The sequence below is a fragment of the Rana temporaria genome, chromosome 1 (genome assembly GCF_905171775.1).
Source record: "Rana temporaria chromosome 1, aRanTem1.1, whole genome shotgun sequence".
NCBI lineage: Eukaryota > Metazoa > Chordata > Amphibia > Anura > Ranidae > Rana > Rana temporaria.
In genome coordinates, this window is record NC_053489.1 from 348384211 (window position 1) to 348398741 (window position 14531).

General features: G+C 43.0%; 1 protein-coding gene across 3 annotated transcripts in view; it reads right to left on the minus strand.

Annotated features, from left to right (window-relative positions):
• Nucleotides 1–12690: 12690 nt before the first annotated feature.
• ABHD8 (abhydrolase domain containing 8) overlaps nt 12691–14531 on the minus strand; it is a 42277-nt gene continuing 40436 nt past the window's right edge. For all 3 annotated transcript variants that reach the window (XM_040320408.1, XM_040362367.1, XM_040320418.1), the window contains exon 5: nt 12691–13754. In XM_040320408.1, coding sequence (XP_040176342.1) covers nt 13587–13754 — 168 coding nt within the window. In that variant the 3' untranslated portion in view covers nt 12691–13586. The remainder of the gene's footprint in view (nt 13755–14531) is intronic.

The window sequence follows — 14531 nt, forward strand, 5'->3', positions numbered from 1 at the left end:
AGAAATGTCACAGCTTCAGCAGTGTCATTCGCCCCACAACCACTGGCCAGGGTTGTGGGAATGAGGCCCTTGTCCCCATCAACATGGGGACATCCTCCCCATGTTGAGGGCATGTGGTCTGGTACGGTTCAGGAGAGGGGGGGCGCTCTCTGTCCCCCCTCTTTTCTGCGGCCGGCCAGGTTACGTGCTTGGATAAGGGGTCTGGTGTGGATTTTTGGGGAACTCCACGCCATTTTTTCTTTAAATTTGGGGTGGAGTTCCCCTAAAATCCACACCAGACTTGAAGGGTCTGGAATGGATACTTGGGGGGAACCACAGGTCATTTTTTTTTAATTGATGGCGGGGTTCCCCTTAATATCCATACCAGACCTGAAGGGCCTGGTAATTGAATTTGGGGGGAACGTACGCTTTTTTTTTTATGAATGAATTCTCTCTGAATTGCCGGGAGCCAACAATTCATTATAGCCGCGAGTCCGGTTTTAAATTACTTTTTTTCCTTCAGAAATGACACTTTGTGCAGAGACAGTTCTAAGTACGGGAAACATGCGCTATTTCACATGCTTACTTTACACCCCCCCACCATGGTACGAAATTTAAAGGAATATTTCACTTTTATTGTTTCACTTTAAGCATTATTAAATTCACTGCTCCCGAAAAAACTGCAGTTTTTTTAAAACTTTTTTTTGCATTGATACATGTCCCCTGGTGCAGGACCCAGGTCCCCAAACACTTTTTAGGACAATAACTTGCATATTAGCCTTTAAAATTAGCACTTTAGATTTCTCCCATAGACTTTAACAGGGTGTTCCGCGGCTTTTCGAATTTGCCGCAAACACCCCAAATTGTTCGTTGTTCGCCATACAGGCGAACAGGCAATGTTTCGAGTCGAACATGAGTTCGACTCGAACTCGAAGCTCATCCCTAGTCTCCATTAAGAATTATGATAGCCAAAGGAAAACTTTGTAGGTTGGCTCTACATTGATGTATGGAGGTGACATGTTTGGTGTTTGGACAGTGTATATTTGCTAAAGTGACTGGTTTGTTGTTCTGGCTTTCAGCAATAGGTAGCAGCCTTCTGTACCGGCCAATATGTCTCCTAGCTTGAATTGAGCATGTTTCGAAAGAAGCATAGAGACTCCATTAGACTTATTGGTAGCACTGGTAGCATAATAACCCCCAAGGTAGTGAGAATTTGAAAAACAAAGTCTGTTTAAAAATATGTTTCTTGTAAGAATGTGATTTGTGTTCTGAGATTGTGTATCTCATTTATTAGAAATTATCTTTTCACAGGGATATTGAGACCCCTGATATTCAACAAGAAAACTTTGCAAGGGGGGTTGGAAGTAATAGGTTTGTGTTTCCGAATTTGCATGTCTTGGTTGTGACTGAAAAAAATATAAAAGATGTATGGAAGCAGGTGTGGGTGAATCCTGAGCTACTCCTTGGTGAATCCTGTTCTGGAGGGTTGGATTGAGGATGGGATTAGAGGGTTGAGGTTTTGGTTGGAAGTTAACTGAGCTTGGGGAGGTAAAGGAGGAGGTGTGTGAGGTGGGTATAGAGTTAAGTGACAGGGAGAAGAGGGGAAGCAATACACAAGAGTATTGCTACTCTGGTGGTGGTTTGTAAACATGTCCCACCAAGTAGCAGACCTGGAGGTTGTCCTTGAAAGGTTTTGGCCAGTATATTGCTTGATTGTTCATATTTTAGACCACTGTTAGTGACCAGTTGTGTGCCACGTGACTTTGGGTATTATGATTGGGTGTCAGAGAAAGCTCAGTGTTGTAATTTTAAGTTGAAGTATGTCTGGGGTGAGTTATTTTACAAATAGCATGGTACCAGTGTATCATGGTACCATATGGGGGAAGGTGGAACACAAAATTAATACTCAACTAAGAGGCATACATGGTTTCTTATTATTTCTTATTAAAATACTTTTAAAAACGCGCCAGCTGTGGCAGATTAAGACTACAGTCTGGTCCAGACATTTGTAGACATGTGCACAGAAATTTTTTTCTTTTTTTTTTGTTCTGTTTCGTATCGTTCCGTAGGTTCGTTTCCGTTCGTTTTTCGTAAGACACCCGTTTTCCTGTTAGTTCCCGTTCGTTTTTCGCACGACGAGATTTTTTCGTATTCCGATCGTTTCGTATTTTCGTTACCGTTTTATTTTCGTACATGCGGGATGGTTCGTTATTCTGTTTAAGTCATGTTCGTTACTTGTTAGACAATAATTTTCGTGAATTTTCGTCAATGATTTGCATTCTGGTGTTTTGGATTTCTTTTTCTGTTCGTGTTTTCGGTCGTGTGTTCGTGTGACATCTATGACAATTTGTTGTGATGTCATGTGGGCATGCGACTGAAGATACGAACAGAAAAAGGATTTTCGTAATTTTGTACTTTCGTAAATATATCGCGGGATTCGCGGCACTTTCAACAAGCGGCTCATCCATATTAACGATTGTTAAGCCCCATACACTTGGTCAGACTTTTTTAACAACAAAAAAAGTTCGTTCTCAGAAAATTTGTTCGTTTTTAAACTCCATCAGAAAACCATTTTTGGGTTCAAAACTCTGGCCAACTGATCTCCCTTCAGATGAAAATCCACAGAAAAGTTTATTTGGCTTTACTGTACTACTGAGCACAAAAGAGAAGCTGCTTTACTAACTACACTCACTGCCCATTCAAAAAAATGAAAATGACATCTATAATAAAAGATTTCCATTCTGCATTTTGGGTCCTTTTTCATTTGGTGTTTTCGGTCGTGTGTTCGTGTGACATCTGTGGCAAAAGATTTGCATTCTGTTGAATCCAAAATACGAACAGAAAAAAGGAATTCAAAATACAGGGTGCGGGTCTTTTGTTGTGGATGTCATGTGAGCATACGACTGAGGGTGCGAACAGAGAAGGGATTCAAACAGGATACAGAATGCAAATCTTTTGTTGTGGATGTCGTGTGAACATACGGCTGAGGATACGAACAGAGAGGGGATTCAAACAGGATACAGAATGCAAATCTTTTGTTATAGATGTAATTTTTGTTCTTTTGCCGTTTTCATTTTGTCGTATTTTCGTCAGATCGTTCGTTCGTATTTGCGGTTGTTCGTTATGCGGCTCATTCGTAATCCTGTCGTTTTCGTATTTTGGTGCTTTATTTTTTTCGTATGTACACATTATTCCGCGGGTACGAAAATGAACATTTTCGTACGAAAATAACATTCGTACGAACGGGAATGCACATATCTAGACATTTGTATAGTTCGTAAAATTGTATGTGGATAGAGAAGGATAATAACTTAAGAATCTGATGCTGATCTTGTTCATTAATTACAGGATTTATGAGGAAAATCCCTGCTAGGATTTCCAGAATCCCTACTAGGATTTCCAATGGCACTCAAAGAATTCCTGCCAGGACTTCCAACGATACTCACAGAATCCATACCAGGACTTCCAATGGTACTTGCAGAATCTCTGCCTTCCCTTGCCACCTACCTTTCAAGCCTTGCCTGGACCTGGCTAATTTCTTGTTTGCTGCTTGACTTGACCCCTGCCTGAATCTCACAATTTTCATGCCTGCTTCCTAATGTATAGTCTATACACAGTAGCGGTTGGGGTGGAGTGCCCCTGAAGGCTGTGAACTGATGAGAGTTTGCAAGTAAACTGGAGCCACTAGGGTCTCCAGCTCCTCCACACGTTCAGGAGCTCTGGTGAAGACCAACTTAGACCCTTGTCAGCTGCCAGGGGGCACATAACAATATCAGAATTTTGGTCCCTGGAGAAATAGCAACAAGCAGTGGCGACCAGTCCATAGAGGGCCTAGGGGCGCCACCATCTACAGTGATGAAAATAAGTATTTGAACACCCTGCTATTTTGCAGGTTCTCCCACTTGGAAATCATGGAGGGGTCTGAAATTGTTATCGTAGGTGCATGTCCACTGTGAGAGACATAATCAAAAAAAAAATCCAGAAATCACAACAATGTATGATTTTTGTAACTATTTATTTGTATGATACAGCTGCAAATAAGTATTTGAACACCTGAGAAAATCAATGTTAATATTTGGTACAGTAGCCTTTGTTTGCAATTACAGAGGTCAAACGTTTCTTGTAGTTTTTCACCAGGTTTGCACACACTGGAGGAGGGATTTTGGCCCACTCCTCCACACAGATCTTCTCTTGATCAGTCAGGTTTCTGGGCTGTCGCTGAGAAACACTGAGTTTGAGCTCCCTCCAAAGATTCTCTATTGGGTTTAGGTCTGGAGACTGGCTAGGCCACGCCAGAACCTTGATATGCTTCTTACAGAGCCACTCCTTGGTTATCCTGGCTGTGTGCTTCGGGTCATTGTCATGTTGGAAGACCCAGCCTCGACCCATCTTCAAAGCTCTAACTGAGGGAAGGAGGTTGTTGCCCAAAATCTCGCAATACATGGCCCCGGTCTTCCTCTCCTTAATACAGTGCAGTCGCCCTGTCCCATGTGCAGAAAAACACCCCCAAAGCATGATGCTACCACCCCCATGCTTCACAGTAGGGATGGTGTTCCTGGGATGGTACTCATCATTCTTCTTCCTCCAAACACGGTTAGTGGAATTATGACCAAAAAGTTCTATTTTGGTCTCATCTGACCACATGACTTTCTCCCATGACTCCTCTGGATCATCCAAATGGTCATTGGCAGACTTAAGACGGGCCTTGACATGTGCTGGTTTAAGCAGGGGAACCTTCCGTGCCATGCATGATTTCAAACCATGACGTCTTAGTGTATTACCAACAGTAACCTTGGAAACGGTGGTCCCAGCTCTTTTCAGGTCATTGACCAGCTCCTCCCGTGTAGTCCTGGGCTGATTTCTCACCTTTCTTAGGATCATTGAGACTCCACGAGGTGAGATTTTGCATGGAGCCCCAGTCCAAGGGAGATTGACAGTCATGTTTAGCTTCTTCCATTTTCTAATGATTGCTCCAACAGTGGACCTTTTTTCACCAAGCTGCTTGGCAATTTCCCCGTAGCCCTTTCAAGCCTTGTGGAGGTGTACAATTTTGTCTCTAGTGTCTTTGGACAGCTCTTTGGTCTTGGCCATGTTAGTAGTTGGATTCTTACTGATGGGGTGGACAGGTGTCTTTATGCAGCTAATGACCTCAAACAGGTGCATCTAATTTAGGATAATAAATGGAGTGGAGGTGGACATTTTAAAGGCAGACTAACAGATCTTTGAGGGTCAGAATTCTAGCTGATAGACAGGTGTTCAAATACTTATTTGCAGCTGTATCATACAAATAAATAGTTAAAAAGTCATAAATTGTGATTTCTGGAATTTTTTTTGATTATGTCTCTCACAGTGGACATGCACCTATGATGACAATTTCAGACCCCTCCATGATTTCCAAGTGGCAAAATAGCAGGGTGTTCAAATACTTATTTTCCTCACTGTACATATCAGAGCGCCGGACCATGGATTCCAATGCGGGGTGGGTGTTTTTTTGAAGCACCTGATTAGAGCCAGGGGCTCTAATAGGCTTTAACAAAGGGTGGCCTCGGAGCGCAGAGCATTGCACTCAGAGCACACCCAGTTGTGTACGATCGAGAATTAATTTTTGCCATTTTCACACTAAAGTTCCTCCCCGCCAATTAAGAGGCAGGTCGCGAATTCTGCTTAAAAACATGTGAAAATTTAAAAAACAGTAACAGCTGATTGTAAGGAATTGAGTAATGGAAATGTTTAGTGAGGTATTTTTATGGTCATGATGTATTTTTTTTTCATACACTGTAAGTAGTTTCTGATAGGACCATTTTTCTTCAGCTTACCTACCTTTCAGTAAATGTATGGGTGGAAGTAGGAGGAAACAGCATACCTATGCATATATAGGCATAATGAAGAGTTACAGTAGAACTTCACTCTTTCAATTAACATTGACTGTTTTTAATCCTTATGCTGCTAGCATTAGTAAATAAATAAGAACGTGTATTTACGTGTTAGACATTTTTTTTATTTCTTCAGTTACTTCAGTTACTTCTTGGTTTCCAAGCCTAGGCAATTTATGTCATACATCCAAGGAGTGTTTAGGAGGGTAGAATGGGTTTTCTCAGCTAAGCATACCCTTCTGCCTGTATAACATTATGAATACTGACAGTTTAAGTAAACATTGGCTATCTTGTTACAATGGCAACTGAAGGTGGGTTAGATATATTAGGCAGCAAGTGAACATGTTATCCCTGAAGTCGATATGTGAAAAACTGAAAAAAAAAAAAATGGGCAAGCGTAAGGATTTGAGTGGCTTTGACAAAAGCCTAACTGTAATGGCTAGACAACTGGGTCAGAGCAACTCTAGTATGTGTATGCATGAATGGAAGTTAGGGACCTTAGATTTTAAGCTCCTTGATGTCACAGACTGATGTGAATTTATAATATATACTGTATGTGTAAAGCTCTGCGTAAATTGACAGCGCTATATAGGTACCAATAATAAGTAAATTACGCCAAAACTGCAGCTCTTGTAGGATGTTCCCCTCTGCAGTGGTCAGGACCTACCAAAAGTGGTCCAAGGAAGGAAAGCCGGTGAACCAAACGACAGGGTCATGGGCAGCCAAGGCTCATTGATGCACATGTGGAGCTAAGGCTGGTCCGTGTAGCCTGATCCAATAGCAGAGCTACTGTATCTTAAATAGCTGAAAAAGTTAATGCTAGGTCTGATAGAAAAGTGTCAGAACACAGTGCATTGCAGTTTTTTTTGTTTATGGGGCTGCGTAGCTGCAAACTGGTCAGTATGCCCATGCTGACCCATTTCCACAGAAAATGCATCTACAATGGGCAAATGAGCATCAGAACTGGACCATAGAGCAGTGTAATAAGTTGGCCTGCTCTGATGAATCCAAGAATAGTTTGAGCAACACAACAAGTTTGAGGTGTTGACTTGGACTTGAATTCTCCAGATCTCAGTCCAATTGAGCATCTGTGGGATGTGCTGGAAACACAAGTCAGATTCATGGAGGACCCAGCTTGCAACTTACAGGAACTAAAGGGTCTGCTACTAATAGATTTGTGCCAGTTACTACAGGTCTTGTGGAGTCCATGCCTCGATGTGTTATTGTGGGTGGTAAAATGTAATGGCTTATTGATGTACGTATATACAAACTTGATATAAATTTTACATATGCCTCCTGAAAATACAGCCTACAAGAAACTTTGTGTTAAGGTGGATGAAGATCATGAAACAGCCAAAGTTTTACTTAGCAGTGACACTGATTATTGGACAATTTGCCTGAGGATCATTAACACATTGGCCAGCATGACCCCCTGGTGGCATTTACTTCCCACACCTGTTCGATACTGCTGCATTTGCTGAGGGCAATTTTACAAATGGTCATACCTTCATTTCCGTGTAATCAATTGTAAAAATTTCACTCCGAGCCTCTGACAAAGGGAAATTATCAGCTTTTGCATGTCATGTTGGACAAGTCATCATTAACTTTGCAGACATGAATTTAGCTCACTTCAAGTTATAATGAGAATGTGTGTGTATCAACCTAAAATTTTGACTCTCCCCTGTTTCCCTTAAAAAAAAATTTTTCCTTTGAAATTAGTAGTTATGTATATCAATATTTGTAAACCCTTATTTTAAGATCCAGTTGTCCTTCTTTAAAATCAAGGCACCGCAAACAGAACACATTCTACAGTAATAAAATAAGAATATATCCTCATTGTTCTTTGTAGTTGGAGCCATTGTGCTGTAATTTATTTTAACAGTTTGTACCTTTTACTGTCTCTCAATAGCTTGTCTCCACCCTCACCATGCCAGTTGTGAATTGGAAGCCTACCTACCTTCTAATGCAAACAAAGAGCAGATACAGTACAGGAAGGGAAAAAAAGAGAGAAAATTGCTAAAACTGCACTTCAGCAACTTCACAACTTCTAATTTTGACAATATATTGTTCCATAGTGATTGTAACTACAGAGGTTAGTTGGGGCTTATTTCAAAGTTCATTTGCTGCATATAAAGATTATGAATTATATGTAAATATTTATTTAAATGTCAATGTCCATAGCATGGTCCCAGTTCTACTTTGAGATGGAAACGATCAGTCCTGCTTATTTAAAGAGGAGTTATTTGATTACGGCTTCAAGTGGAACCCAAAATTGTATTTATTGGCATTTATTCCTCATATTGGGATAAAGGATGGAACCAGAGACAGATTATCCACAAGGCATTTTAGCAGCAGCCTAGGGCCCTGTGACGTCCAAGGGGCTCAGCTGAAAACTCTAGTAAACAAGGGATATAGTGGAATTGGTCAAAGTAGAGCACCTACCTGTCATTTAATAAGATAGGAATTTAAGCAATTGGTGTTTGATAGGGCCGTGGGAAAATGCATATTGGGCAGTTTCCCTGTGCTTATAGCAGTCCTTATCAATGTCAATCGAATGGATGACAGAGCCAAAGCTGTTAACTTGCCTAGGGCCCTATTGTGCCCTAACCTGTCTGTGTGGAAAACCATTACTGTGACAAACTAAGGAATCCATAACCACTTCTATATTACAAAGTTTGTAAAGCGGCACCCTCAGTAAATGATACATACAAACACCTAGGCAGGTCCTGCTTTTCAGTCTTGGTGCCACTTTGCAATTTTTGCAACATGTAAAATGTTGAAGCAAACTTAATGTGGGGGAAAAAGGACGCTGTTGATAATGATCTTTCCGAATGCTAGTTGCCTGTCTGTAATAATGACCTTTTACCTCAGCAATTAGAGCCAATGGACTGGAACAAGTATGCAGATACAGATTACTGATTTTAGTTTAATCTTCCTAACATGCATACTTGTTTTAGATGATTGGTACAAGTGTTAGTGACAGTAGGCCCAAACAGGTTTGCTTCACAGCCTGCAAGTAGTAGATCTACATTCTGATGAGCCAAGCTTCCCTGCAAAAGGACACAGATCTACTGTAGCAATTGCCTAAGGTTGATCATACTATGTATCAATAAAATCATGTGTATAATAGTTCATTTGAATGACTATAAACGTGTTGTATCCAGGATGTTATCAACAGAAATGGTCATAAATATTAAGCTAAAATCAGCACTGACTTCCTGACAATAATCATTGTCATTTAATGCATTGGGTGATGAGCCACAATCATCTCCTGGCTATAAATGGGGTTAAAATAGGGACTGTAAAATCAGTTTTCTAAGTGAACATTGTGATGGAGTTTAAAGCCCTGTACACACGGCTGGGAATCCCGTCAGGGGAAAAAAAACTTTGGTTTTCCTGACGGGATTCCTGGCAAGCTTGCCTTGCAAAGATTACCACAATAGACAATGGAATGCAATCACACCCCACCCCTTTCATCACAGCAAGCTGACTAGTATACATCAGCCAACACACAATATATATACAATATATACAATATCTGACCGCATTAAATGTGACTAGCACAGACCATAGTGGGGTTCTCATTCACCTTGTGCCCCTAAAGTGACTCCCGTTACATGGCTCCCCCCTTGTGGAACACTCTGGCAGACCCGGCTTGATCCTTTTCGGGTCAACTTGGGGATGTCCGGAACTAGGAGGCCGGGATAACGTCTGTTTGCCGGGATAACCCATCAGCATTGCCATTTGGCTTACCAGGTCTGTAGCTGATGGTGAAGGTGAATAATGGAATTCAGTTCAGGAAAAGTCACTTGCTTTGCTCTCTCAATGGCTCCCAAAACCTGTTGCTGATGCTCTTGGGACAGATACGGCACCACCTGGATGCAAATCCCATTTAATCTTTTGACAATTTCAGCCTGTTTGTGCATTTCAATGTTCAAGCCACGGGACATCTCATAATACATGACATAGTGTCGTTGCATCTCTGATTTCTCACTGGCCAACTTGTCACATTCCCATTTTAGACTGTGATATTGTCCCGGATCTACAGTACATGTCGGGGAAGGTAGTCTTACCCGGGTCTCAGCAGCAAGCGAGTTGGTTCCAGCAACGCGGGTCTGGGCACAGGTAGTCACTGTGTGGGCTTCAGCGGGGCACATCGGGGCGTACGCAGAAACAAGGGGGGCCAAATCATTCCCCAGTAGTACATCTGCTGGCAAATCCTTCATCACCCCCACATTCACATGTCCCGAACCAACCCCCCAATCCAGGTGAACCCGGGCAACGGGTAGCCGGAAGACGGTGCCTCCCGCTACTCTTACGGCTACGGTGTCTCCGGTGTGCTGGCTCTCTGGGATGAGTTTCTTCTGTAGCAGGGTCATCGTGGCTCCAGTATCACGTAGTCCATTGGCTACCTTTCCATTGACCCAGACAGTCTGCCTGTGTTGCTGCCTGTTGTCCTGGTTAGCTGCTTGTATCGGATCTGCCTCGTGCAGAACGTCCCAATGTTCTTCCTCCTCAACGCAGTGGGCCGCAGGCATGGATGTGCGGGGGTTCCCCCTTTCTGGCTGTCTCCATGACTGTGACTGCCTGGGTGGATTCAATGGACAGTCTAGCTTTCTGTGTCCTACCTGTTTACACCCAAAACACCTGATGGACTGTGAGTAGTCCTGGGAGTTGAACCTAGGCTTCTGAGGATAAGTGGCCGCTGGAGGTGGTGTTGTAGGACGGTCCGACTGGGGTTTGTAGGCAATAGCCGGCGGGGGTGCCGCTGATCGATAATCCACCCGAGCTGTGGTCTTGACCACAGAGTTATCCAGTTTGCGGGCATCTGTGTATTCGTCCGCCAGGCGAGCTGCTTCAGACAAGGAGAAAGGGTTTCTGTCCCGGACCCATTCTCTGACTTCCCGGGACAGTTTGTCAAAGAAGTGCTCCAGCAGGAACACCTGCAGCACCTCTTCCCCGGATTCTGCTTGGCATCCATCGACCCAGTGGGATGCTGTGCGGTGTAGGCGGCATGCCCACTCGGTATATGAGTCTCCAGTCTGCTTTCTCGTCTCTCGGAACCGCCTCCGGTATGCCTCCGGTGTGACGGCATACCTGGCCAAAAGTGCTTCTTTTACCAGTCCATAGTTCATAATATCCTTGTCTGGGATGGCCCTGAACGCTTCACTGGCCCGGCCGGACAATTTCCCAGACAAAATGGTAACCCATTCCTCTGTGGGCACCCGGTGTAGGGCACATTGCCGTTCAAAATCAGCAAGATACCCATCAATCTCCCCTTCCGTTTCAATGAAGTTCTTAAAAGCAGCAAAATGTATCTTTCTCCTTTCAGTTGGTGCTGCTGTGACTTCTGCTGCTGCAGAACGTCTTTGCCGTAGCCAATTTGCGTCCACAGCAGCTATAACCCGGTCTATGATCTCCGGTGGAGGGTTAGGACCATAGTGTGCCAGTCTTAGTTTGACAGCCCGATCAAAGCTTGCCTCCTCCAGGGTCCTGTCTGTTACACTGGGCCTTTCCGTTAAGTTGGGTCTTTCCGCTCCATCCATTTGGACAAGTTCTGTGATCACGTCCATCTTCTTATGGTTGCTGGCCGGTCTGCCACGGTTCTCCAGTAAGTCCTTGAGGGTAGAGAGCTTCAGCCGTTCCTACTGTGTCTCCATTGTCCTGTGTCCTTGTAGCCGTCCTTTAAGGGATGGAATTATCCCACTGCTGTGCCACCACTGTAACGGAACCCCAAATGGGACAGGGGTTAAATCCGTTCACGATATTCCATTCCACCCAAGACAGCTTATCGACACTCCACAATCAGGCAAACGAACACGACCGATAAGAATTCCCCCCAGAAACGAGACACACAGCTCTTGTTTGAGGTTTAAAACAGGGAATGAATCTTTATTATCTGCACATGGTAACACATTCCTCTTCAAAATACATCCCTCCCACCCTTGGGAAACAGGGTGGGTTAAATTGTCCAATGACAATGGTGATACCGGTCAGGTGTGTTCAAACTTCTCCTTCAGTAAACAGTCTTAGCAGGGGGGGGGGGGGTTGCTGGAGTGATTCCCCCCCCCCTTTCCTCACAGCAAAACACTTGAACATCCCATAATAGGTATGCAGACTGTCTACCAAGCTCCAATCCACATAGCAGACTTAATTACCACAATAGACAATGGAATGCAATCACACCCCACCCCTTTCATCACAGCAAGCTGACTAGTATACATCAGCCAACACACAATATATATACAATATATACAATATCTGACCGCATTAAATGTGACTAGCACAGACCATAGTGGGGTTCTCATTCACCTTGTGCCCCTAAAGTGACTCCCGTTACACCATGTATACAGACGGCCAGTCAAATGAACTGCTGTTCTTTTGAATGGCAAGAACACAGTGACGTCATCGACAACGACGAGCCGGTGTCTCGTATTATTCAATGCCGTCGCTGCCATCTTGCTACACCCCACACCAACCTTGTATGCTACCACGCAGGCGTCAAAGTGTTATCGAGCATGTGCGGTTTTTCACTGCATACAGACGATCGTTTTCTTGGCAGGAAACACTCTGCCGGGAAACCCGACAAGAAAATAGAGAGCAGGGTTCTCTATTTTTCCGTCGGGATTCCTGTCTGTTTTCCTGATGGAAAAACTGCTAGGGAGCATACACACGGCCGGGATTCCCGGCCAAAATGCTCTCCTGGCAGTTTTCCTGCCGGGAAAACTGGTCGCGTGTATGTGGCTTAAGACCATTTTCCTTTGCTCTTATTTTCTTCACAGATTGCTTGGCTAAAGCAGGTTTATTGAAATGGCTAACAAAACACACAGGCCAGAAATATTAATAAATTACATGTTTACTTGGATTCAATAGTGCCATCAAACAACTTCCATGTTAACAACAGAAGGAGATGAACAGCAATCTTAGATGCGAAACACATAAAATACATTATCAACAATATTTATATTTCTTAAATATTCTCTATGTGATTCCTCACTCTCTATATTCGCCATTCATTAGCCAACAGGTCTGGCTTCAGCATGGATTATACATCAATATTTCCAACCCTTTTTCTGCCAGTGGTTTCGTTTTAGCAATAAAGGGGAAATTTAATTTCTCTGCATCCACAGTCCGATATTCAGGTGGATTGGCAATGTCTTAAATTTGATAATAGTAATTCAGCATTCCTATTTGTTTTCTTCTTGTAAATGCCCTCTTCTGTTGAAATACCTTCCTTCTTATTTGGCCTTATGGTCAACAAGGTTCATGGCAAGGTAACATACCATAATTCTACATGAACTGTCAACTTGATGTGTTACCAACAAAGGACCCGCCCTCTTCCGTTAAAATACCTTCCTCTTATTTGGACTTATAGTCAAAAAGGTTCATTACAAGGTAACATACCATAATTCTACATGAACGGTCAACTTGATCTGTTACCAGCGAGGGACCTCAGTCAACCTCTTACTGTTTTCTGCAACTTGTTATGGCTGATTTGGCGGCCAAATGGTGGAAGCCCTTCTCTGAAAGCTGCGTTATATTAAGTTTCTGGATTGTTGAAACAAAATTCTCCCTGGACGCCATTCTCTGGGATCCAAAATCTTTAAACCTTGGCCAGTAGTTTTCAGACCAGAGGGCATCTTCTTCAAACGTAGACTTGCGTCACTGTTTGGCCTAAAAGCAGAAAAGTCTCTCTTCTGTCTCTCAGCATGGTCAGGTACTTCTTTTTCCTCTTCATTCCTTCACAACGTCCTGTGTCACAACTTCCTCTACACTTGAGTTTTGCAGCTCTGGTTCCCATAAGAAGAACTCATGAAGTAGAGTGTTAACAGTTTCTGGGCACTCCAGCATGACCATGTGACTGCCTTCTTCTATCACCTTTAGAAATGTGATTAGTAGGATCTACATGTTTTGGGGAAAAAAAACAAGAATTAATAATCAGACCTGTGCCATCTGCTTTACCAAGCACATATGTCACTAAATCTAAAATACTTAAAAAAGGCATGTCTAAAGCTCGGGAGACAGACTTATAATACGCACAGTAGGTAACCTAATTCATAAATCACCCATCAGCTCTTCTAAAATACCAATACAAAATAATAAAACCAGCCCCTGACAACTTTTTAATTGTGCATCAGTTTTGAGTGAAAATCTGTCCAATCCTGATAAAAATTGTCTCATATCCAGTAGTAAATCTGTAAACAGAGATTTAAGCCAGCCAACTGGACAAGATTTGAACTGTTAATGGGCAGGCTGAATGTACAGTACCAAGTGGATCGATCAATCAACTTGGGTACAACCAGCCTACTGGCTGCTATAGCCGCTAACAATAATCACTGTTTCCTCACCCTCCCCGCTCCCCCCCCCCACTAGGAGAAGACAATACCTCGGTAAGAGGGATTCCAGCATCAACGCTGTCTATGTTGATGGGGGAAGAGTGAATTTATTTTCCCGCAACTCATTTATGGCCGGCCTTACACAACTCTTTTACACAGCATAGGCTTGTCTTGCATGGCAGTAAACCTGATTTTTCTCTAATGCAATTCACAAACACTTACAAGTTTTGTTCCCCCCAGCTTGGCTGATGAGCTCACTCTCTGTCACTTTGCTCTTTTTCATCAGTATGCTCCTAATTAAAACATAAGCGCTGCAGCAAAACTGGGTCTATGCTGCTTCTCC